Below are 27477 nucleotides of genomic sequence, written 5' to 3'. Positions count from 1 at the left end.
ACGGCAAAGCAAAGACTAGAATGTTGCATTATCGCATATTTTCCGATAGTTGGTATCGATAGTGCATAGAAAAATTCGTATCAACTCAACTCCCAAATCGTAACTGAAGTTACGATACTCCCTTATCGATACTAGAAGTATATTATCGATACTTTTGTTTCTTTAAATAAAACAGTTTTTAAATTAAAATGCAAACTGTGTAAACATGTTTTTAAAGAACCGAGTAATAAAACGTACAACATTTAATTGTTGTCAAAGTTAATGGGGTTGTACCATTAGCTGCTACTGTAAGTTAACAAGAGTACCGTAAAATTGGCAAACGTCTGTAACCAAATAGCACTACTTTAAACAAATCTTTTAGGCAATCTAGATAAAAAACAAATTTTTTCAAGCATTTAGAAGAAAGTAAGTTTCTTTTTTGGTTATAGTATCTTCTGCGTTAGAAAATAAACATCCCGAAGAAATTGAAGAAGCCATTTGTACGAGACATATTCTTGCTACTTGAGAGGTTGCACAGAAGACGGTCTTCATATAGTCCCAAGTTTCGAGAGGGTATTCTTTGATCTTGTTAACAGTGTTATTCATACAGAGGGTTTATTCTCGCTAATGTTCGATTCCTTTTGTTTGCCACGTGCCAGTTGTTTGTGTTAATGCTAAAAGTAATTAAATATCTGTTTAGTATTACTTTTTTCTTCTGAAAATTCCTTTAATTTCCTTGATTCACCTGGTATCCAAATTACAGTTTTTCTTATATTAAAGAAGGGGTTCAACTGGATTAGTAAAGTTGATAGTATTCAACCTTCAGTTGCAATTGGAACAAGTGGGTTTCGTTTAATTGTACCAACTCTTGCTTTAATTTGAGCGTTCCAATTTTGTATTGTTGGATTATTTTATATATGGTTAGATACTGTTCCCAAATATCTCTCTAGGTACAAACTCGCATGGCCTAAGGGAGGGCTCTGTCTTTCGTACTATTTAAAAATCAGACAGCGTGTCAGGACTAGTATTTTCATTTTTTATTAATAATATTTAACAACTTTGTTATTTACCTAGGACCATATTTATTTTCATGTTACCTTCAGGCCATGCCAGGACTTGCCACCCTTCCCCAATCACCCGCACATACAGAAGTTATAGGTAAACGCAGCTAAGAAGGGACTTAGGTAGGTTCCGGCTGAGGGGAAAGATTAAAAAAAGGCTATCCTATAATAACAAATACTTAAACAACCGTTTTTGTGTACTTTGGTGAATCATTGCCACTAGCGATTCAGTACAGCCCTTTTTGTTTTTCTATACTTATGTATGTATATAGAGCATAAAGCAAGAAATTTATTTTATAATAAAAATATACGTTTTTTTTATACATAAAAAGTTTATTTCACCTTTAGGTGAAAACTTCGTTCTCATTGAATAAAAATTTAATTCTTAGCGAGACTACTTTTCCGATTGGGCCCTACACCCTTGGTATCAATTTCTACTATCGGAACTGCCGACACCGATACTAGTGGAAACGAAACAAAAGTATATCGATAGTGATTGGTGCAGGTATTCGCCACACTCGTCACTCGATTTTCGATAGTCACCACATTGACCATTTATACGTCGCCATTTAACATTTCTCTAGGCTCTGTCTTTCTTACGCACGTGGCGCTAAGGTAAGGAAAGTTAATTAAATGTACATAAAGATTCATTCATTATTACTTTAAATAAAATGGGCTACATAGTATTTATTTTAGTATAAATAATGTCTTTAAAAAACATAGAAACGTATTAAATCAATTCAGATCACAATGTAGAACTATTTCAATACCTAACCCAATTTGTCGACATTCCCAAGGTAAAGGTTTAACAAATTTGGTTGATATTATTATTGTTTTGTATCAACAGGACTTAAAAGTTAATAAAATATTTATAGACAACATTGATGTAGCCTAATCTTAAAACAGGTAAATTGACTTCTGGCAGCCTAGTGTTGGAATTTGGAAGAGGTAAATCATAAGCCCAAGCAATAGTCAATATGAATGATAAGGATAGGTATGTGGCATATATTGAGTGTAAACTACATGGCTTATATAATTAAAAGTGACACACAGCATGGCATAATAAGACTTATTGTTTTATGTACCCCATCCCTACAGATCCATAGCAGTGTTTTAGTCTTGTTAGGGCGGATCTAAGGAACAATGGTGTAGGGTTGTTGGGATGTTCCAAATACAGTCTTTAGTATAAGTTAAGTTAACAGCTGGAGTTGCCTATCCTAATTTCAGCATCATTAACGTATATTGCTGTTCCATTTGAACAAACTAGGCCTAGGCTAAATATGGCTGTAGTGGGTGGAAATTACAAACAAGGTGGGGTAGTTACGATAAGCGGACCCGGTATTTTATATCGAAGAATGTAATCATCGATACCTAATATTCGTATCTCAAGTCCTACACTATCAATCGATATAAAAGTATAGTCCTCAACAACAATTATATGTTTCATATTAGAATATTAATTTAATATTTACAGTGATTAAACAAATTATTATAACAAAAAGTAGGAAAACTGAAGATAACCATATTTTCTCCTCTCACAGTTACAGTTGTTTCTTTCCCACAAATTTCACATAACTTAATGGATTTTTCGGTACGAGTCCAACATGTTGAAACCACGTAAAATATATGTCATCATTTTTCAAAGCAATGTCGTGTATTTTTTTAAAATTTACTGTCATTTTTAATGATCAAATGTTACTTATGTAAAATTGAAATATTACCTTAAGTGTATTATTTGAAAGTGTTTACAGCTGTTGATATAGATTATTTAAGTTAACTGTTCAATATAATTAATCAGTATCGATTGTTATGGTTAAGTAATATCGTTTGCCAATTTCAATATATAAAACCAGGTCCGCTTATCGTACCCTCCCCAACAAGGTGTCTACCGACCATAGAAGTCACGGGAAAGTCATGGATATTAAAGAGATCACAAAAGTCACCAAAATGGTATTGATTATATATGGGAACAAACTAATAAATACAATGTAACAAACAAACAGCTTTAACATGTTCAATGCTGACCTTGTTTTAATGTACCATGCTGTGTGCTGAAGTAGGTTGTACAACATTTTATTTGAGTAATTGGCTGCAGTGTATTAAGTGTCTAACACTCAAGTGGTTGGTAGTATTGAACCATCGATATTCATGAGTAAAGAATTCTCGCTACAAATACTTAACCCTATGCACTAGAAGGCAGTATTATAATTTGTCCTTGGACCAGCTACTCGCCACCATTTTGTCAGAAGCGCGGATTAATTTTTGCCCTAACTTAATGTTATCTTAGCTTGTATGTCCAGCTGTACTGGTCAAAATATAATACGTCCATAGCTCGTAAGGCCAGCATCACTGTCCATTAAACAGCAGTTATTTTCTAATGTTCTCTTTGTTTTTAATGAATGGTGAGTGCTGAAACCTATTGAGCAGTTTTATTTTAAAGTAATTTTTAAGGAAAGCAGTAAATTCTAAATTAGCCTATAATTTTTCTCTCAACATTAACTTACTGTGCAAATAAGATGAATGATGTGTAGTGAACCTATACTCTGAAGTTAAAAAAAGGGATAGAAACCTAGTCAATTTTACTGAAAGACTTCTGCTAACTTTTCTTGATTACACATATGTATGTATTTTAAAAAGTTTTATTCTGTAAGAAATGAAAAACAAAACAGTATAACATTTACCTATATTTTTAAGGATAAACATGTCTGACACAGATGAAACATGTGCATAACTACTGCACTTTATGGTAATGGCTATAACTGTTTCCCCTTAACAGTTAACATGTGCATAAGTTGAATTCTTAACATAAAAAATTCTTATTCAATTGAAATGTATATCCTGAAATAAAAAGTTAATAATTTTTTGTGCAAATATATGGTTCACAATCGCTAAAAATTAATTTCTGGAAAAGGAAGTATTATACTATTTAAAGACATTTTTAAAAGTGGTTTTAGATCATTTTAGGTAGCTAAAGTAAAAATTGTTCAAAGGTTGTTTTAGATAAGTTATTGATTTCATTCTGGTTCACTAGTTTGTAGGTGTTTGCCATGTTTACATCAGCAGTTGCCAGCAAATGATCAAACCTTGCTGTATATAAACAAGTAATTATATTAATTAAACTCAATTAATCCTGTTAGTCCCATGCTCGCATGTACACAAGTGGTGTTTGTTGCAGAATAGGCCATTAGGATTTTGGTGCTTTAACCCTTTTAATGTCGACGTGCGCCGTGAGCGCTCGTCACTGTTTATTCGAGAAATGCTGACGTGCGCTGGGGGCGCTCGTCCGGTTTTTGTTATATTGTAGTTTTATTTATTGACCAAATGCCACTAAACTTTGCATACTGTATCTAGACACTACTACTATTGATACAAACTCAACATGTGATGACGTTATCAGCTGTTTTCAACCTCATTTACGTCCAATCATTCAGTGAGCGTCTTTGGTTGCTGTAGTAATACGTTGTTGCTAGGTTATGTTTTAATGGGAATTATTCGTGCTTTTCTTTTGTTTATTTCAGTTTGCTTATATTATTATTAGTTTTGTGATTATTGTAAATAGATTTGACCATGAGTAAAAGAGGGGGATTCATACTTTGTGCTTCGGCAAACACAAGTGTTAAAAAATTTTAAATTATGTACCCTATATTGTAAATAATTAATTTTAATTTTAAGTAAACTACTTTCTTTATTATTTCAACAAACAATTTTATACATTGGGCTAAACAACACGTGTAAATAAAGTGATTTTGAACGAAACTGACCAAAATATGTCTTACTGAATTTTACTGTAAAATGTGGACTTTACAAGGTTTTCGATAAAATGCTGTAACTTCACTATTTTTCAAGGCAAGTTCTTCAAATTTGGTGTGTGTGTTAATAATTAAATATAGTACAATTGACAGTAACTTATTTTTAGTTAAGGCTAATAATAAAGGTACCTTTATATGTTCAAACTAAATTTTTTTTAGTTTTAGTTTTTTTGTTTTTTACAAATATAAAGTATATAAATTTGTAAAAATTTTAATAATCATTTGTTTTAAACACTCCACATTATGACATAAAAAAACAACACCTCAATGGATAATTTCCTTCAATAAATAAAAAATTTATACATTTTTAAAAAATAGTTGTCAAATTATGGAAAAAGGGTCTGGCATTCTTCGCATGTACTTTTTGAAAACAGGTTGGCATTTTTCGCATGGTCACTGAAAAAATGTCTGGCATTAAAAGGGTTAAACAGGTATTGCTGTATTTGTCTGATTCCACGATTTCTTGTGTAAAGTATTTTGTTTTGATTGTTAATTGACAGCATCACTACAGTGGATTAATGTGAACTAGTTTTGTATTAGCAACATGACAGAACAGGAGTTGACATTAAGTAAACAAGAAAAAGAAATATCAATTATTTTATAAATACTTGTAGCCTCTAGTTGTATTTTATTTTATTGATCTTCTGTTACAGACTTCTGATATAAGGTAGCCTATATGTAGGCTTACTTATAATCAGTTATGTTTCTATCAAAAAGTTTAAAGTATTAGCAATGATGTATAGACTGTTGGTATTAATTAAAAGAAACTATAGTTTCTAACTTATTTCATAAGATTTTTACATATGTATAGAACTTACAAAATTAATACCTGAAACGGGGTGTATCTAACTATTCAAAAAGTCATATGAATGGTGCAAACACTGTAATATATAATATTATTACTATGTGCTACGTCTTTTTTATGTAATAAAATCTGGGATTCAAATGTATAATGTCTCTTAATAGGCAGAAATGGAAATATTTCTCGATTGTAGCCTATTAAATAACACCCTATAAATAATTGACACATAAATTTGTTAATATTTGAATCTTTGTTTTGTTTTTAGAAAGACAACATGCAAATTTTTGTGAAAACCCTCACGGGTAAAACCATTACCCTTGAGGTCGAGCCATCAGACACTATTGAAAATGTCAAGGCAAAGATACAGGATAAGGAGGGAATCCCCCCAGACCAGCAGCGACTGATTTTTGCCGGTAAACAGTTAGAAGATGGGCGTACTCTCTCTGACTACAATATACAGAAAGGTATGGGAGCTAGATATTTACTTATGATATATTTATTATTTATCAATAATTATTAATCTCAATTGAAATGATCATAATAAGGTAATAATAAATTATAATCATAACGACGTTGTCAAATATTGTATTTATTGTAAAACAGCATCATGTTTATATAAAATTAATATTTTATACTCTTAGATTTTAGTTTCTTTTAACTGTTGATTAACAATTTATTTACAGTAGAGATTAGGTATCGTAAATATAATTCTGCAAGTAAAAAAAATAAAAATGATATATTTAAAATATTTTTAAAGCATTAATTTTAGATCACTAACATTGTGTATTTTGCACTAGAAAGTTAATCAGTTACTTGTGCAAAGAAACTTTCGGCACATTGCTTCAAAGCTAATAACTAAGTAGGAAAATTGAATACAATTCTACAAGTAAGTGGTTACACATTTGCAAATGAGGGGAAATTTTGTTGCTTGACAATATACAACAGTATTATTATATGCATATAATTTATACTGATCAGTTGCTCAGTGATGATAAACTCATAAAATTGAATTAATCATGATTATATAACGATTAGTCTTTCTGAGAGCACTGGTTATAGTTCTTTTAATTTCTATGTTAACATACTTTTAACCCATTGCAGATCGTATTGTTTTGGTGCGCGGGCACCAGCGGGCGCGAATTAATTCACGGTCAGCGGCCGCACGAACAGCAATGGTGCGCCACATTGTATCTCTCGCTATTGAATACTAGAAAATTCAGCTGCAAAGGTATTCGTTCAGATGGAACATGGGCCTGCTGGGGTATCCGTGATGTAGGAACGATAACACGCGAGCAAGGTTACGGCGTGGAAGGATGATGTCTGAATTATAGTCTAAATAAAGCGGCTCGGGCGAATCGATTGCAACATCTGGGCCATTGTCTAGACTAAACCGACCAACATGTACGTCTGCGTCGTTTAGTTTTGTCATTAACCTCAAAAGTATTATAATAACAACTGAGGAAAACACCCAATCAGAAGCGCTAAAAAGCAGAGAGTAAACTCATATGAATGATTTTTCAACTTCGACATACAACTGCGATCTGTAGGATATTTATAAAACTTTTGAAAATTCTAAACGTAGACTGTTGTTAAAAACTCTTAGTAGACAAGTGAAGACGATCGCCCGATCTATCAGACATTAACAGAACTATTTGGAGGGAAATTTAAAAGCATACCGCTTTTGCGACCTGAGCTCGTCACCATGCCGTTAGGCCCGGCCGCTGCGTGACGAGCCCAGCTTGTCAGTGATCCGCAATGGGTTAATGTTACTGAGTTGTAAATAAAAAAAACCTCAAATTTAGATATATCAACTGAGATCAGTTTCTAGGGATAGCACTGGTTGCTGTTTTTTAGTGAGTTTTCTGTTTTTGTTTGTTGTGTTTGTTACAAATTAAATATTTATTTTTATATGCCTTTGACATCGTATTTATTATAAAAATGGATATGAGGTTACATGGATACATTGTTGTAAATTTGTTAACAACACTAAACTGTTATTTAACCCTTTTAGCCCCGGCGTCCGATATATCGGACAGAGGTGGTCTAGCTAAAATGCCCAACGTCCGATATACCGGACGTCTCGAGAATTTAATGTAGCTGGCTAATAATGTCCAAATGCCATCAGTTTCGGTATAGTAGTCGGTGAAGAAACGGGCTACATGCAAAAACAATAAACCTTCCAATTGGCATCATATTTCGTCGTCGTTGAGCGTAGTTTATTTGTCGATGTCAGCTGTCAGACGACTTCAGTTGCATTGTTGTTGTATGCTGACTTATAACCTCAATTAGTTTGCGTGAATGAAAGCGGTTGTTTTTCGTGTGATTTATTGTATTATTAGTAAAAAAAAACATGAGTAAACGTCGTAGAGAAAAGTTACCAGTGAGTGAAAACACTTTGATAAACACTATTATTGGTACTTTGGGATTATACCGAACACACCCAGACATGAATCGTTATTTGACATTTTGCTTCTACTGATTACTAGATTAGCGTAGAACAATATTTCGTCAATATAAAACAGGAATTGTCTTATCGCAAACCCCTCCCCATCCTCAGACAGAGGTCAAAGTCGAGCGGTCTATAGATAACGTGATTGCAGAGTCTCGCCGCCCGTTCAGCTGGTGCGTCGCTTTGTTGTACTTCCGTGTTTTACCTCTACATTTCTCCAAACACAAAAATTCAATAAAAACAAACATGATCAAACTAAAACTAAACTCTTTATTGAAAAAACACTCGAAACTTGTTTTTATTCTTGATCACTCTCCGCCACCCAAAATGCGAGTGCCATGCCTTCGCGCTGATGTCAACGAAAGAAAAACATCCCTCGAGATAGTACCTATCAGTAAAATATCAAATTCTAGAGGATCTGATCAGAAATATAAATTGAATTGTAATGGAAAGGCAATTATGTACCGTGCAAATCATGTGATGCCGCGTGGCCTGTCGTAATCGGGATTCTCGAGAAAGATAAGATAACAGCGACAACAATACCGATCACAATGTCTGGAAATGCTTGTAATTTTGTAATAAAAGAGTTGTTTTTTCGTTCTATCATGTTTGTTTCTATAAATTTATATTTTTGTGTTCTTCATACTGGTGTAATCCCAAAGTACCCTATTATTAGTGGTGAATGTGCTATTTTTGAAGACAATGAATTGACTTGTTTATATAAAATGTACATATTGTAAATATTATTTCTTTTACTTTTTTGAAAAATTAAACAAGTTTTAGTCTTACAAACCATTACAATTAGTTTGTGTTATTTTAGAATTGTTATTATTTCAAAAGTGCAAAAACAAGTATACATATCTGTATACTTCTACTGACGTGTATGTGGAAATATGTGAAGAAGTGCTTACACAGCAATACAATTAATTGGATATATCTCCTGCATTTATCAAGGAAAGTTCTTCAAATTTTGTGTGTGTAGTAAGAAATATGTGTACAACAAAATTACTTCATTTTTCAGGGGCTACAATTTTTTTTTCTACCCTTTATGTATGTCCAAACTATAAAAAATAAAAATAATAAACAAATTTTTATGTATAAATACGCTGAAAAAAACAAATCATTCTGTAAAAGTACTTTTTTAACTATTACATCTAAGAGTACACTTATTTGTGAACAATTTAAAACAAAAACCTAAAAATTATCTTCAAAAATAAGAAAACTAGATGTATTTTCCCTCAATTCTGCACTACGGTCCCTTATCGCCATGGGCTTTCTGGCAAGTCCATGGAAAAATGGCTGGGGTTAAAAGGGTTAAAAGAACCTGTACAATTCTTGTAGTGAGCCTTTTTAATGCTGTTTCATTGCCGGCAAAACATTTACAGCAAGTAGTTATTTGCTAGGTTTTTTTTTATAATTCACTTTTGTGTCGGTCTTTGAGATATCTTTGATATCTCAATATCACTGTCAGGGTGGCCACCTGACCGGGAATGAGCCAGGAATTTAACGGACTGGGAATTTTTCTGAGAACCGAGAAAATTTTAAAAAAAATTTCCGTTTCTAAGAACATAAAATCAAGACCTAATCTGACAGCTTTTTGAATCAAGAACTGATTAATCACGAAACATCGTATTTTATGCGATGCGCCTCGTTAAATTGTGAATTAAGATTGACATATGTTCGTGAGCTGTATCTGACAACGGTTGATCTAAGGTTACCTCAAGTAATGTAGTGAATTTAACTTGTTTAGATCTACTCCTGTGCCGTGGTAAGCCTCCCCCCCCCCCCAGAACGTACCAATGCATTGGACAATTAAAGTTGGCCGACCGATTGTTTCTGACTTCGGCACTAAACTAGTTGTACGCTGTAAGCGGTAACGCGCCAGAGCGGTAGTAACCGCTATACAAACGGGTTTTTTGTACTTGAGTATTATTCAGTCGCCAAATTGGGATCTCTGGACGAAGTTGTCCAACTCTTATTCTTTAGAGAAAATAGTGTTTTGGAATGTCGTGTGTTAAAAAGATAGCACAGGCCTAAAATGTACAGTGTTATAAACAGGCTTCAAAGTTCAGTTCGTTGAATAATATAAATTGTTTGATGGTTTGAAAAGAGGTACAGCCCGAGTTTTTGAGTACACTGGAATGTCAGTTAGATTTATACAGAGCTCAATAAGATACCTTTTGGAGAAGAAAGTAGTGGGTTAGTTACAACAAGTAACGTCGAGAAGGGGGCGTTTGCGTCCTGTTGCAGAGCAATGACAGACCTATTTGAGGGTTGAGCGACAGGAGAGACATTTAATGTTTAGAATTGGCGGCGGATAAGCGCCATTGTGTGGTACTACCCTGCTGCTCACTTCTGCCATGGCTAGTGTCTGGTGTTCCCCATATGTACAACACAAACATTAAACTTTAAGTCTCCGCCCAATCTAGCAGTCACTGTCCATCGCTAACCGTCCCAAGTAAACGCAGTGCCGGACAGTTGGTTACAAGAACTGGAGAACAGTGTTGGCTATTAAAATTTCAATATGTCAACTTCAACTGTCGTGAGTGATCAAACTTCATCTTGATCCCTGGAACAACCAGCGATACAACTGTAGCAAGTACTTGCGACAGTTCTCATGAGTAAAATTGCTTATATTATTCACATTATGTTACAGTAATTATGCAAATTCTCTCACAACTTTACTAGCCAGTGTAAACGCAACTTAATGTTGTTGCCAGTCTACAAACGGCAGATGGCCAACCAATCGAATCAGCCACGCTCATCAGTGTTCGTCGTCAGAGCAACATTAGTTGGACGATGGCTGGAAATCCTGTCGGTTCTCCGGTCAACTATTTACCGGGACGACTTCTACTCAAACATGGCGATCGTTCAGACGATTCAAACTGTTCTACCAAATAGTCCAACGTGCATGAGGATCTTTATGTCTTGTTGTTTCGTAGTTCTTGACTGTAATCTAACTGAGTGAGTCTGTACTGTCTATTCATTTAAAAAAACAATCGGCAGTACTCAAATTACCGATTGGTAATACATGTTTTTGTAGTTCTTTGTGTATAAAACCATTTAGAAATGTATAGCAACAGAATAACGTAAGTTATAAATAATATTATAATTGAAGTTAGTTTTTTCTGTGTCTATTTTTCATCACTATCATGTCTGCTGTTTCTATGTGCGGACTTTAGCTCCTCAATAGTAAATAAGTAATAATTTGTGTTTTATCCGTACGTCCTACTTTGCTAGTTGTAAATAAATATATTCTCTATACATATGCATCCATACATTTTTACGTAAGTGTAATATATTCTGGAAACTAATTTTATACACTACTATTTCTATTACTTAAAATGGAAAAATGACAGAATTTTAAATATATTCATTTCCCTGTATCTCTAACTTGGTATTCTTAGGCTTCCGGCTCCCCCACAAAAGATAAATTAATTAAGTAGAGTTCAGATGAAAATATTTGGTTTATTTGTTGATTGTACTGAACTGACCTTGTGTACGGCGAAGTTCGGCCTCCACTAGACCTCTGGCCCGCAATACTGGGTTGCAGTCTGCCCCATGCTGCTGTGTTGGTATTTATTTGTTATCTTTGTACTTCTGATTTGGACACATGTATTTTCTAAACATCACAGAATGGAAAGTTTTTAGGTATACACAATGTTATGTCAACACATCGAAAGACAGAGATAAAAACTAAAGAGCTTAGTTAGTGATAGCAATAAATCGTTACTGAATTTCTCGCATATCGCTAGTGACGAAATGCAGATCACCGCAGCTTTGGGGCATTTCTTGCAAATACTGCTAGTGATGATAAAACCTCATCTTTGCACTTGGCGTAAGGGTTAAATACAGTACTACAGTTGTCTATTTGGTTTGAAAACTTCGAAATTTTCGAGAGGGAAAAAACCAGGAATTTGAAAAGGTTTTGAGTGGCCACCCTGACTGTGTTTTTAAAAACTTGAGGGTAATTTGAATGATATAAACCTACAAAATCTCTTATGTTACACCTTATAAAACAGCAATTATTTGGTTCCATGAATTTTGAATTTGTGCTTCATGATGAAAAAGTCTGTTTGTGAACACTATGAACTGTTGATTAGTCTTTCTGAAAGCATGAATTTATGATGACGATAGATATAGAACATGAACCAATCAACAGTTGGTAATTAATTAATTAGATCTTCTATCTAGCTGATGTCATCTTGCCACCAAGAGCTCGCCCTTGTCTCTTTACATCATGCTTTAGATTACTTCAAAATGGGAGTCAAAAACAAAACAAATAAGTAGTAAATGCTGCATGACAATTTTATTACACAGCTTCTAGATACAATAAACCTATGACCATCCGTAATAAAGTTACCCAAAATACTGGGTTATTCAATGTACATTACTAGAATTAAAGTTTTTTTCGTAATCTAGTATTGGTATAAATCTATATTAAACCAGAAGGTTAACAAAATCTTATATGAATTTGTGACAAATCATCGTGTCTGACCAAAAGTCTAATCTTGTGTGACTAAGTGGACAATAATCATAAGTAACTGCTCGACAATAGTCATAAGTGACTGCTGCTAGAAACCAAACTTAATTGTCCACCACAGCAATATTTCTGTGTAGCATAAAACATATTTTTAAGTTTGTTTAATGCGTTTGACTACTTTGTAATTAAGCTATATATTGTTCTTGAACTTTGTTTTTAAAAACTTGTGGATAAAAAAAGTTTGTGGGTAATTTTAGTAGTGATAATATAAACCTATAAAATCTCTAATGTTATATTTTATAAAACAGCAAAAATTTGTTTTCATGAATTTTGAATTTGTGCTTCATGATGAAAAAGTCGATTTGTGAACACTATGAGCTGTTGATTAGTCTTTCTGAAAGCATGAATTTATTATGACGATAGATGTAGCACATGAACCAATCAACAGTTGGTAATAATAACCTCGTAAGTTTTTAAATTATTTAGCAAATTGAAAAAGAACTATAACATTTAGTTCTATTGGTTTAAACAATAGTTCAGTATATAACAATATTTTTTATATGATTATTTATTATTGGCTATTAATAACAATCATTGCAGCTCAGAACAATTTAAAGTTAATTTATCAATTTTGTGGTGTTATGTTGGTTATTGATCATGCCTTTGAAGACTAAACATTAATTAAATTAAATGTAATACTCACAAATCGACTGTTCAGGTTATGGTTGTATAATTAAACTACCATTAATTAGATCTTCTATCTAGTTGATGTCATCTTGCCACCAAGAGCACACACTTGTCTCCTTACATCATACTTTAGATAAGTGACTGGTGCTAGAAGCCAAACTTTGTTGTCTACCATAGCAATGTTTCTGTTTAATATAAAACATCACATTTTTAAGTTTGTTCAATGTGTTTGACTACTTCTTAAGGGCAGTTAAACAGCCCATAAGAGCCCATGTAAAAAGGACAAAGTTTATGCCTGATTATCTCAGGTTGTGAACCTACTGAACAAGAATTATACTTGTAACTACATAAACAAAAATAATATTAATTATTTAAAATTCTCTAAAAAATTATAATTTTTTTTAAATCTATTATTTAAATTCCAGGTGCTTTTATTATCATATTGTTATTATCCTACAGTAGTTCCACATCTTTATAAACTTGTTTTATAATATTGTGTACAAATTTTATATATGAATCACTTATAGTTTTTTAGAAAATGATTCTTAATGTCAAAAATAGTAAACTTTCGGAAAAACAGTAAAAACGTACAGAAGACACATTTAATATGAAAAATGAAACAATATAAGGTACATAAATGAGTTTAAAAACCTTGGGCAGTAGTCATCATTTAGTTCTTTCTCTTCACACTGTAGTCTCCTTTTTTTCACTCTACCTTCCTTGGTCATCTCTTTCAAAGCCCTATCAACTTTTCTGAGTCTAACCCCGTCAAACTTTTGAAGAGCTAAAATTGTATTTTTGCCTAAATCTTGAGCACCTATTTCCTCTAAAACTTTTATCTTTCCCAAATGTCCATCATTAAAAGATATGATTGCATCTAAAACTCCTAACGCAAGAGTTTTTATGCCTACAAAATTGTTTTTCGGGATTCTGCTCCAAACAATGTTATTGAACGATTCATTGACATTTTGAGTACACCCATGCAAACATTTTTTTTGGAAATCTTTTCTACTTGTATCTATGTATACATGCTTTATTTCACACATTACAGGTTCTGGAATTGACTTTTTGTAGGCTTCTGTGGTGGACAAAGTTGATAATTAAGCATAAAATAGTTTCTAAAAGTGTTTAAACGCAAATTTTCAAAAAGATTTAAAATATTTCAAACCAGATTTATAGCATGTACGAGGGCTATCCGGAAAGTAATACCCGTTTGTGAAATAAAGACACAGAAGTAAATATTAACAAATATAAACATTTTTATTGAAAAGAGCATACCTTAAACTACTTCTCCACATAATCTCCAAGCAAATTTAAGCATTTGTCATAACGTGTGACGAGTTTTTGTATTCCAGCGTCATATTCCTCCGCCGCCAGCCGATTGAAATACGTAGTCACGCCTTCTTTAAGTTCTTCATCGCTGTCAAATCTTTTTCCTGCCAAAAACTCTTTAAGTTTTGTAAAGAGATGAAAATCTGAAGGGGCCAAGTCCGGGCTATACGGTGGATGGTCGAAAATTTCCCAATTGAATTGCTGCAGAAGTTGTTGTGTTATCCCCGCTGCATGAGGCCTGGCATTATCATGGAGGAGAATGACGCCATCAGACAATAGATCTCTCCGTCGATTTTGTATTGCCCGCCGTAATTTCTTTAATGTTTCACAATACGCATTAGCGTTAATAGTGTCTCCACGGGCCATAAAATCAATAAGCAGTACACCACGTCGATCCCAGAAAATGGTTGCCATAAGTTTCCTGGTGGACAGAACAGTCTTGAATTTTTTTGGTTTCTTTGGTGAATGAGTATGATGCCACTCCATTGACTGTCGTTTACTCTCAGGTGAAGCATAACAAACCCACGTTTCATCACCAGTAACTATGCGATTCAAGAACGTGTCTGCTTCATCAGAATAACGTTCCAAAAATGTGAATGCAGCAGCCATACGCTTGGTTTTGTGCTCATCTGTAAGCATGCGAGGGACCCACCTCGCACAAATTTTTGAATAATGCAGATGGTCTTTGACAATTTCATGAACAATTGTTCGAGAAACATTAGGGAAATGTTCACAGATGTCATCAATTGTGACGCGCCGATCGTTCCTCACGAATTCGTCTACTGACCTCAGCAGTTGATCTGTAATGACAGATGGTCTCCCTGAACGCTCATCATCGTGTGTGTTCCCCCTCCCCAAGTTGAAATTACGACACCAGCGCCGAACAGATGACTCTTCCATCACATTGTCTCCATACACTTCCTTTAATTGGTGATGAATATCAATAGGTCGAACGTTTCTTGCGTTGAGAAATTTTATTACAGCCCTCTCTTCACAACTGGCGGCGTTTTCAATTTTTTTAAACATTATGAACTGCCACAGAAACAACACAGGCAATGCTAGCGTCACGGAACTTGTAACAGAGAAGGCAGACAAGCCACTGAAGCGATCTGACCTTGACCGGCGGCTACTCGCGTCGTCAGCGCCTCACGCGGCGGAAACAGGTACTACTTTCCGGATGGCCCTCGTATTATACATTTTATATGACAGAAAACTCTATATAAACATAAATTAAAATAAAAAGAAAATTGGTTTTTGTTTCCAAAAAAAACGTTTCAATTAACATTTAGCTTCAACTAATTTTGATTACTTTTTGATATAGTATAGTATTGAAATGAAATGTAAATGTCACTAAACATTTTGATACAACAAATAAAAAATTAAATTTGTACTTTGTAACAAATAAAATATTTTGTTATTTTGTGAACTACACAACAAAGTTAGATTCATGCCGTATTATTACACTAATAAATTTAGGCTATGAGTAAAAATCACCTGCTCTTGCTATACTAGGTGAGTATGTGATGTTGCAGCTGAATATTTAGATATCAGTACCAGCCTATAGCAAGTTTAAAATGGCTGTCCACTTTGGTGGACCGATGCTTCTAGGTGTCAAACGCGGCAATGCAATCATTACACTCATCTGAGCAGTTGTTCCAGCTGAGTAATAGCGTAAAAACGAAAAAACGATACTTTATGTGAATAGGTTTCTAATGTTTATTTGTAAGTCAAATGGTGATTTTTCTTCACAATAACTATTTCTAGAACACAGAACATGATTTATATTGGAACATAGAATTAGTTTCACTTTTGTTACAAGAAGTATGAGAATGCCAGTATCAGTATGGAATCTATGTTATTCTTGATGTAAGGGCAACCTCTCACCTGTTTACAATACCAGGTTCACAACTGCAATATCTTAGACACAGACTTTGTATACATACATACACATATGATTAATTCTTGTTTACATGTTATAGTTTTGTATTCATTTTTATTTAAAACTTCCTGAAGACGGGGGTATTAAATCCCCCGAAATATAGAAGTGAAAAATAGTTTTTGTTTTCTTCTATTTAGTAATACACAGTGATTAGTAATACAAAAGTTTGAGATTGTGATAGATTACATTGTCATATGCTTTGGTTGTTGCAGAATCTACTCTTCATTTAGTTCTGCGTCTGCGAGGAGGTGTCATTGAGCCCACTCTCAGAATTTTGGCCCAGAAGTACAACTGTGACAAGATGATATGTCGCAAATGCTATGCCAGGCTCCATCCAAGGGCTACCAACTGCCGAAAGAAGAAGTGCGGGCATACAAATAATATCCGCCCAAAAAAGAAGTTGAAGTAGAAAATATACTTATTTATCACTTTACAAGGTCACTACAGTGTTAAACGTAAAAAAGTGAGAATTATGAAAACAGACCTTCAATAAATAAAATTTGTTAACAAATAAAATGTCTGTTGTTTTTAACTTTCCCTCTTTAGTAAATAATGTTTTAAAAACTCAAAAACAAATTTTACTTATAAAAAGTCTGTGAAGGCTGTTACAGGATTTTTTAAAAGGTTTTAGTGGGTTTTATGTGTATTCTCTAAACTCTAAAGCTTAAAAATTCAGGTTGAATACTGACAATATAGAGGTCATTCAAAATAGGAAGAACAAAATGTTCTCTAGCATTCGTTAGATATCAGTAATTAATGGTAATTGAAAGAAAACTATATTTCAAAAGGCTTTAATGTGTGACTTCTAATAATTTCTCACTTTATACAACATATGTTTATGTACAATCAACAATTAACGTGTGACGAGAGCTAATCTTTGCATTGTATAAGTACACAATCGGGTACTTCTTGAAATCGATAGAAATTCCTAAGAACAGCATTAATTGTTTTGGTGAAGGTCAAAAATGGAATGGTATCAAAAGGGTTAAATATATGGCATAATATTTTTTTCTCTATTCATGGCACACTTAAAACCAAACGACTTACATGTGAACAAATTTTACATCTAATGTATGTATATGTGTGTATATATACATACATTAATATATTTGCCAAATGCACATGTCTGTTTTGCTAAAAGCAGTTAAAAAAAAGTGATAGCTTATCAACTAATTTATATAGCTTTGCACAGGTGTGGGTGCAGAAACGACCAGGTTGTGACTCTTTAGCTTCTAATTAAAAATGTATGTTAATTCCTTACAATATCTCAAGTAACGCTCTTTGTCAGAAATTTTACACAAGAAAACAAATAAAAGAAAAGTTTTTTTGAATTTACACTATCGTGGGAATGCAGTTTGATGTCCAATATATGCAATATAATCAATATGCAATATAAGCTTATATAATCCATAAAGAATTAATGTGAAACTACCAATAGGTTATAGGTTTATTAAAAATAAACTATGAGAACACTTTTTGTGAGAAATATCGAGGAATTATAATTTGTCTTACGATAAATAATAAATATTAAATTCACAGTTCAAATACACTACAAGTGATCCATCTTGCTATGTATCGATTGCATTGTATTAGAGGAGTAACACAAAATATTTACCTGTTACTCAAATACATGTGTGAATACTGTCCAATCAGTAAAAAATTATTTCCAAGGTTTTATAGGTGTATATTTTAAGACGTTTAGAGTAAGATGTCGAGCATGTGACAGGCGTTGCTGGGACCCGGCTCCGTCAGGGATCTTTAGAAAAGCAAACTGTAGATTATTGCATAATTCTAAAATAGTCATCTAGGTATGCTTTCTTTTGTCAAGTAAAATATTTGAGTAAATGACAGAAAAAAAACGTCATATCAAGGATTCTGTGGATATTACAAACTGGAATGTCGTCAATAAAACAAGTCTGTTATGCTGATATTTTGTTTTAAGAGAAACTTAAAATTTAACACTTGTTAGGATATAATTGCAAGGATAAGTAGGTGAAATATTTGTCTAGACTCATACATGTAATGGCTTCTAAGATGTCTGGTTATCAATGAAAATATAATGTAGTATATTTAATATCATAATCATGTATCAATGTAGAGATATGAGGTAGAAGATGATTATGTAGTTCTGAAATGTACAGAGCAGAACATAGAGGACTTTGTACACAGCTTTGTGAGGTTCCTTTGCAAATCCATCTGATATAAGACTCGTAATATAAGCCTTGAAAAGTGAGTTTGAGAGTACTTTGTATTTTATTCGTAGAATGAACTGGACTGGAATTCCGTTTATATCATTCAAGTTATTTAATTTGGTCAGTATCACCGGTAAGGTAACATTGTCATAAGCAGTGTATGAATCAAGTGCTTCAATACTTGGAATACTTGTGATCTACGTCGCTGACCGACACTTGTCAGATAGACTGCGTCATTAATACACACAGTGTACAATAAATAGATAATTAAAACATGTAAAAAAATACATTACAAAATATTTACAAGATGGCGTACGACGTGAAAGTTAAAAAAGTGGCTCATGATTTAGTTCTTCCAGGGAGTACAGAGGCCTCTCAAGCAAACGATCCTTTAACACCTTTTTAAAATCTCTCATTTCCAGTACTCGCACATTCTGCGGCAAAGTGTTAAAAATCTTGATTGCAGACTGTGGGTAGGCCTTTTGAGTGCCACTGAGACGACAGCGGGGCATGTCGAGGTCCTGAGCTCGGCGGGTGTTATATTTTATGCACGTTGTCTCTGGTCACAAAAATCAGCCAAGTTCTCCCTAAGAAGCACCAGGGTGTTGAGGATGTACTGGCTGTATACGGTTGAGAACGCCGAGTTCCATAAAAAGGGGCCGGCAGTGTTCGCGCGGGGCCGATGATGTTAAGATTCTTAAGGCCTTTTTCTGCAGCAGCAATACATCCCGAACAGCCGGGGAAATGTCCCCACAGCACAATGCCATACATCAGGTGACTATGAAAAAGGGCATGATACACAGTCAAAAGATAAGGTCTGGTTATCAAAGCCCTTAGCTTCCTCAGGAGGTAAATGACTCGAGAGGAGTTTGGTACATACCTTTGATAAGTGGTCGTTCCAACTTAACTTAGAGTCCAGCCAGAACCCCAACAGCTTTACGCCTCCTGGAAGGGGACCCCAGTCTTCAGAGTGCAAAGCAGCGTCTGGGTTTTTTCTTCATTTATTCTTAAGTCTATTACAGTTGAACCAATCTTTAGCCTCCTCTAGTAGGTAACTGGCTTCCAAACGTAGTTGGGTGATGTCGCTCCCTCTGCTCATCAGGGTCGTGTCGTCTGCAAATAACAAAGTTTGGTCGTTCATATGCAGGTCATTGATCATGATGGTGAACAAAAACGGCCCGAGAACAGATCCCTGTGGAACACCATGCAGGATACTTTTAGTGTTTGAAGAAGCCCCCATAAGTGACACTAGCTGTTTACGATTGGACAAGTAATTGCAGACGCTGCTTAGCACTGTACCCCCTATCCCGTATTTTCGTAACTTTGCTGACAAAATTTCGTGGGAAACTACGTCAAACGCTTTACTTAGATCACATAGACCAAGTAAAACGGAATCTCTGTCCTCAAAAGCTTCAGTAATCCTATCAACTAGGCTAAGCATGGCTGTTGTTGTTGAGCGTCCCCTTCTAAACCCATGTTGAGCGTCAAGTAGCAATTTGTTCTGCTCAAAGTACTCCATAAGTTGGGTTTTCATTATGGTTTCAAAACACCTTGGAAAAGATAGGCACCAAGGAGATCGGACGAAAGTTAGATGGCAGCATGGGATCGCCCTTTTTAAAGACTGGTACTGTTCGAGAGGTTTTCAGAATCTCTGGAAATATCCCATTTCTGAGGATGCATTAACAGTTAAAGTAAGAGGCCCTACAATCTCATTTATTACAGATTTCAAAATAAATGTAGACAACCCATGAACATCCTGGCTCCTTGATCCTTAAATTCCCCTAACCATGCTTAGTACTTCAATGGTACTCACCTCCTTCCACTTAATAAGCCTCAGTCCTGGTATAGGGTCCATCATTGTTGCAACAGGGTCTGTCTGCCCACATCAGGCAAGCTTGAAATGATGTTATCAGCTACATTGGCAAAATAATTATTGAACTCATCAGGAGTCGCCATAGTCATGGGGACAGGACCAGATTTCCTGTGACTGTTTACTATTTCCCAAGCAGACTTGCATGGATTGGAAGATTGTTAAGATGTGGTTAGTATTACTGTTCTTTTTAGCCTCCTTGACCATCCAACTGTACTCCCTTTTCCTTTCACAGTACATTTTGTAATAAACATCCTTAAGAGCCAGGTTACCAGCACTCTTATGATAGTCATGAAGAAGCAAAACAGATGCACGCATTTTAGCAAGTTCAGGGGTGTACCATTGTTTAACCTTGGGTCCTCTGTTGGAGTAAGATGGTTTAGGCCTCATTATGCTTATGCTTGAAAAACTTTACAGGAAAACAAAGAGTCGAATTTGTCCTTAAATGTCAGAAAAAAGATTCAAAATTAGCAGCAGGGTCAATAGGTGTTTTGCTTAATTTCCACTGGGCATTCATTAATTCCCTACGTAGCAAGGACAGGTTATTTGAATTTATAACTCTCTTTTCATCCTGTAATTAGCAAGCCAAGAATTGGTGCAGGGTCTTACCATGTCTGTTGAAATCGTCAGCAACCACAGCTCCATGGTCAGCTACGAGGGGATTGACCACTTCTCAGTTTCTGTGTTCCACGAGTCAGCGTTAGTGGCCGCAGCGTCCAAACAAGCAGCCCCACGGGTGGGCACACGAGATGTTATATAGAGACCGTAGCTACGCAGAAGGTTTGAGAATGCGGCCTCTTCTCTAGAGGGTATCTCCAAGTGTATATTGAAGTCGCCACAGAGAACTATATTCTTAACTTTAAGTTTGGACAAGTAGTTTAAGCACAAATCAAGCAGGTCAATAAAATGCTCAAAGTCCCCAGATGGAGATCTGTACACTGATACAAGAATGGTGGACACATTAGACATCTCTACAGCTGTCAATTCCAAAACCATTTCAACACAATAAGCATCAAGATTAATTTGTTTGCAGTTTAATTTACTAGAGGAAAAAATGGCTACACACCTCCGTTTTTATGATTACTACGGCAGTAGATGTTGGTAAGGCCTAGGTTACCCAAGGTCTGGTAACAACAACTTTCCTCATAAGTTAACCAATGTTCGGATAAACATAGTACTTCACAAATTTACTTCTTGAATAAACAGAGTTATTAGATCACACTTATTTTTTAATACACTGAACATTTAGGCTGGCAATTTTTAGTTTACTAGTAGGCCTACATTGTCTATTTACATCAGAACTAGGCCTAGGCCCTAAAAGTTTGTTAACATGTCTTGGGTCGTTAATTGTAAGATTTAAGTCCTTAAGCGGCTCCTCTGCCATGGGGCCTAATCCTAAAAAATTTTCACCAGAGGCTGGGAGTGTACTATCAAGCCTATTTCGAGTTGGCCTACCTCTACGAAAACTGTAGTTACAAACCAAAAAGACCCTCGGGCCAGATGTCAGGTTTCAACAGTTTGTCCTTGTCTTCAAATGGGATACTTATTTTGTATGACCTGTATCCCGGGAACTTCGTTTTCACCTCTTCACAATCAACTTCACCAGTACAATATTGTTTGACGTGTTCAGTAATTTCACTCGATGTAACTTTCATTCCTAGACGGGACACAAACAAAACGGCTTTCTTGCCGGCCGGTGTAATGGTGGCGGAGTGAGTGATTTTGGACGTACCAACAATGACCTCACTTGATGATTTTATTCTTTCAGGTTTCATTTTATTTTCATTCCTGACTACAGTTCGAGTTATATTTCGTTGGTTGCGCCTTGTCTGTACAGTTTTCCATTTATTTACATTTTCGGGACGACATGTTAGATTTGGAACTACTTTCCATGACCGTTTCGTCCTCAATAGGTTTGACATAGCCACCGGTTTGATCCATGATTTCATGTTCGTCCATTACATCAATGACGTCACTGCTACTACAATTCGGTGATAAACGCAGAAGACAATGTCCTAGGCCTATTTTGAAACATTTTCAATTTTAGAAACTCTGGCATTTAATTTTAACAAATTTTCACTTATAGTTGTCAATTCATCGAGTACAATAGATAGACTTGCCTTCCCATCCTCTTCGCTATTTGCAACAGGTTGATCAGACTTGTTCTCTATCATCTTCTTAACCTCAATACGGCATGGTTCGCAGTACCACGATATTTTTTTATGGATACTTCTAAGATTTGCAAAATCCTTTGCTGATAATCCGACACACGCTGTATGATACCACTTTTTGCAAAAAGCATAGCACCCCACTGAGTTTTGCCGGTCCGTAACGGGGTTTATCACACACAGTACAAATTTGAGCCACTTTTGTCGTCGGCGCCATCTTGATCCCCTGTTGTTTCTCTATCAGATACATATGTTAGATGTAGAGTCAATAAAGCAGCCTTTCCTTTGAAGCCTATATACTCACGAGGTATAGCAAAAAGGCAATTTGTACGAATATTCTTTCAATACACATCACTATCAGATTTCATGGTGCCAATTACCCTAATGTTCTATACCCTAGGGATTTCCCTTATGTATATACCATGTATTAATCAGTATTACAAGCAAAAATGTGTGTTAGCAGCAAGGGCTTGGTGATGTCCCCTATGCCAGAGGTGTTTTCTTTTTCTCAATTGCATTAATAACAGCCATAATGGAGGGAATAAATTCACTGGGTTGTGAAATACAAAAAAACGAATTTAACTTTTGATATATGTAAACATTCTGGAGTAAATATTACAAGTGTTGTCTTCTTGTAAGTTTTCTGTTACCTCATAATGTATATCATCTTTCCTTTTTGCATTTTTTATTGTGAACATAGCTTATAACATTTTTTATATGCCTATTATAAAGGAAACCATAATATTGCAGAAAAGTTTAAAACTTCTCGTCTCAGCCAGTGCTCTATGTATCAATTAATAATTTTAATACTAGTGTTTTCACAAGAAAATAATCTCCTATACTCATGTGACCTTTAAACAATATATCTCAGAACTAAATGGATTAAACTACAGTTTATTTCCCACAACCAGGCTTCCTCTTCTATGGGGCGGCCTACTGCCATGCACTTAAGTTTCAAGGGCCTTTTGCGCACACCATGAGGCCTACCAGTCTTTGATTTAAGCAGTTCCACAAACCGCTGAAAACAACCTGTCAGGTCCTCCTGTGAAAATTCACCATCCCTGTCCAAATTACTAAAGATGGCATACCGCTCCCTTGCTATTGTAGGACAATCAAAGAGCAAGTGTTCCGCAGTTTCATCCTGCTCATCACACATTCTACAGAGCAGATCCTCCTGAAGGATGCTAACTCACAATGAAATGTCGGGAACTAGAGACTGGGTACCAATTACTCTAACGTTCTCTACCTCCGGGATTTCCCTTATGTATGAACCATATATTAATCAGTATTACAGGCAAAAATGAGTTTTATCAGCATGATGCCACTATGCCAGTTGTACTTTTATTCTTAGAATTGATTAGTAGTTCTAATTCCGAAGTTTAGACTGGGATATTGCCTTATTTATAACATCGTAAAAATCCTGTAAATTAATATTAATTATAATATTTTTAGACTCTTTTCTCTGGATAATTCCTCCATTATCCTGTTGAAGATTGACCAAATGTGCTTTAAAAATGTTATTTTACTAAGCGTGTGTGGAAGTTCGCTGGGTAATAGAGTATTAGGTGTCAATATGCTGACATCTGCCCATTGAGTAAACAAGAACCTCTCATTGAATAACCAAGTCATTCAGTACAGGTATTGGAAACAAATTATCAGTGTTGGTGCTTTGGAACACATTCCCTGCACTTGTGACACATTTCTTGTTAAACATAATATATTGCGAATACCTATATGCCTTAAAATTTTTGTTAACGTTCAAGTCCTGGGGAGTCAACCCACACCAGTAAGGATCACAAGTGACATATAAGAGTTATCTGAGAAAATATCTACCCATACCTTAAAGTCGATTTTATTAATTGTACAAATAAATTGGCCTCTGAAAGCTTATTACATCTACTTCTACCATATCTAAACAGGAGATACCTGTTTATTGCGTTTTAGCAAGTATATGTACTAAAATATACACTCACCCAAGTCTATCAATCTCATTCAAGCAAATAGGATAATCATCTTTCATTAGAGTAAAACCATTTTTCTTGTAGCAACACAATTGTGTCGTTCTTTTCCAAAGATATGGATAGCTCATCCCACCTAGGCTGTATAGGTTGTGTATTCCATTGGATTAATTAAGACTGTTTGATCCAGCAATTGGATTTAAGACTCTATGAGCTTATTGTTAATCCAACTAAAACGTGCTAACGTATTAAACTTTCCAAAAAAGAACTAAGAACCTCTTTGGAGTTTGAAAAGCTCGATGCAGCCTGTTTCATTAATGTTACTGTCAAAGATACCACCCTGTCAGAAGGTTTATCAAAAGCCTGTTTAAGTTGTTTCCAAATTATAGCAGTAGAGAGGTTTTGAAATCAATAATAGCATTGGGAGTATTAAGTTAAAGTTGGAGTTTGGTTGATAAACGTCAACAAAAAACAAGTACCCTTTTGCGTTGTTTTCGACATAAATAATGTAAGTTATTCTTGTAAATTTTATTGCTTTATATAAATGCAGAAATAAACAAGCTAAATTTTGAAGTAACTTCTGATATTGTAGCTACTTGTTAGTTTATGGTGACATTCAAACTCAAGTATGTATAATCTTTGATACAAGTTTAGGCTATAATAATGAAAAGTAGACCAGTCATATGAGTCAAAAAGCTATTGATAGTAATGGTTGTCAAGATTGGAAGTAACTTTTGACATTGCTTCACTTGCAGGGGAAGAACTATGAGGCTGTACTGAAGTCCTCGTTTTGTTCAAACATCATACAGCAGATTGCACATTGTTACTTTTTATTCAGTCATTAATTAATTTAAATTTAGTTTTTATGTCCTACCGTCAATCCAATCCAATTTTATGTAGTCTTATGATGACATGTTACAAAGGTTAACCATCATCAGACAAGTAGGTTTGGATGGCTTTCATAAAATTAAAAATTACGTGACACAAACACATATAAATAAATCACAACTGCGCATGATGTTACATGCATGCTGCAGTGCGGTATACATAATTGGAGAAGAAAGTAAGGTTGGACAAGAAGTCTTCAGATCTTTCCTCATAAATTTTCTCAAAACATAGTAAGTAGTTTAATCTTTTTTAATAGTTTTAAGGTACATGGCTTAGTATATAATTTTTAGGATTTTTATAGAATTATGTTCTATAAATATATACTTACTAGAGTTTGAGATATGGAAGAAGATTAGTATTTCCTAATAATTATGCTTTTGGATGTATTTTTAAAGGTGAAGATTTTGAGAAAGTAAAAGTTCAACAGGACTAAAAAATAAAATAATAAAAATTTGGAAGAGAATCTCTGCCCACTGGAATCAATTTTAAAATGTCTGGTAAAGTACGGAAAAATTGAATACTTATTCTGTGTGAATGGGTTGTTTTGGAGGGTTTTATGTAAAATATGTTTTCTGCTAAACCTAGGAGAATAATACTTCATGGCAATTCAATATAAGTAATTTTTATTCTAAAATTGTACAATAAAATAATACATCGAATGGTGACAATTATTCTAAAACTAATATCTAAAACCCATTAACAATATTCATCAATTGAATACAATGTTGAGTATAAAAACAAAATGTCTAACAATTGTTTATTATATTATTATGTTACTTTTTTATATACCAGGTCTGTCAACCTATCTCTCATAATAATTGTATATGTGTGTTGTTTTATGAAATGAGGGGAGAAAGATGGACATCAGTTTTATCTGTAATGAATAGTAAATAATACAAGGCATAGCCTTGTAGGGACCTTTTAAAAATGTGTCTCTTTTAAGGCCATGTCACACTGCCGTGGCGTCGCGTCCGTCCATCCATAGTATGTACGTCCGCGTATGCCGCGACGGTCTCGAATCCCGTCAAACTACCAGACACGCGTCCGCGTCCGCGGCCAACGCCACGTCTTTCTAGGAGTTGCTTATGCATTTCAACTACTTTGAATTTGTTTAGTTATACACTGATAGTGGAATTAACAGTTTGTTATAGCTGTACAAAATTAATTTATTGTTCTGAAGCGTATTCATTATTAATTATTATTATCAAAATTATATTTTCATTATTACAATATGCAATACTATTTCTATTATGAACTTAGTAATTAGGGCATTCATTACTTTGATATACCTCTTTAAAACTATTGGTTTTTATATATAAGATGCACTTGAAAGGATTATTTTGTAATTTTTGTGTTGGTGTTTTCATTTTTGTAATAAGTCTTTATGTTTTTTAAAATAAGGCCTATTTAATTTTGTTATAGATCAAACATAATATGAAAAATAACAAATAAAATGATTGCATATAAACATGACACCAGAGTATTCATTAACCCTAGAACTGGCGGTCATTTCATCCTGGAGTGTCGGGCTGTTTTAGAGCTTCGCGCAAGGGTTTTTTAAACAAATTATTAAAAATATAAAATAAAAGGAGTAGGCAGTGGCAAGAGTGCGCGGTGCCCCGGTGAGGGGGTTGGGGAGGTGCTTTATGCGCATGCGCGAGCCTTCGTAGCATCGCCGACGTCGGCCAAGGATCGCTCCAGCCGCATAGCGCAGCAGACGGTGGCCGACGCGACGAACGTTGCGCCACGTCGGTTATGTCAGTGTGACTTGTCCTATCTGACAACATGGTCAGCGATTATTTTAAAAATCCATCCGCAGATGGACGGACGCGACGCCACGGCAGTGTGACATGGCCTTTA

General features: G+C 34.8%; 1 protein-coding gene across 1 annotated transcript; it reads left to right on the top strand.

Moving 5' to 3' along the window:
* The first annotated feature begins 1509 nt into the window (after nt 1-1509).
* Nucleotides 1510-17057, top strand: LOC124356899 (ubiquitin-60S ribosomal protein L40). The gene is made up of 3 exons (XM_046808189.1): nt 1510-1655; nt 5917-6115; nt 16754-17057. Exons 2-3 carry the CDS (start codon nt 5926-5928, stop codon nt 16948-16950), a joined length of 387 nt encoding a protein of 128 aa, XP_046664145.1. The 5' UTR covers nt 1510-1655; nt 5917-5925; the 3' UTR covers nt 16951-17057.
* The last annotated feature ends 10420 nt before the right edge of the window (nt 17058-27477 follow it).

Source organism: Homalodisca vitripennis, chromosome 3, assembly GCF_021130785.1.
Source record: "Homalodisca vitripennis isolate AUS2020 chromosome 3, UT_GWSS_2.1, whole genome shotgun sequence".
Classification (NCBI taxonomy): Eukaryota; Metazoa; Arthropoda; class Insecta; order Hemiptera; family Cicadellidae; genus Homalodisca; species Homalodisca vitripennis.
The sequence above is the reverse complement of the archived record's forward strand: the minus strand, read 5'-3'. Positions and strand labels throughout refer to the sequence as shown.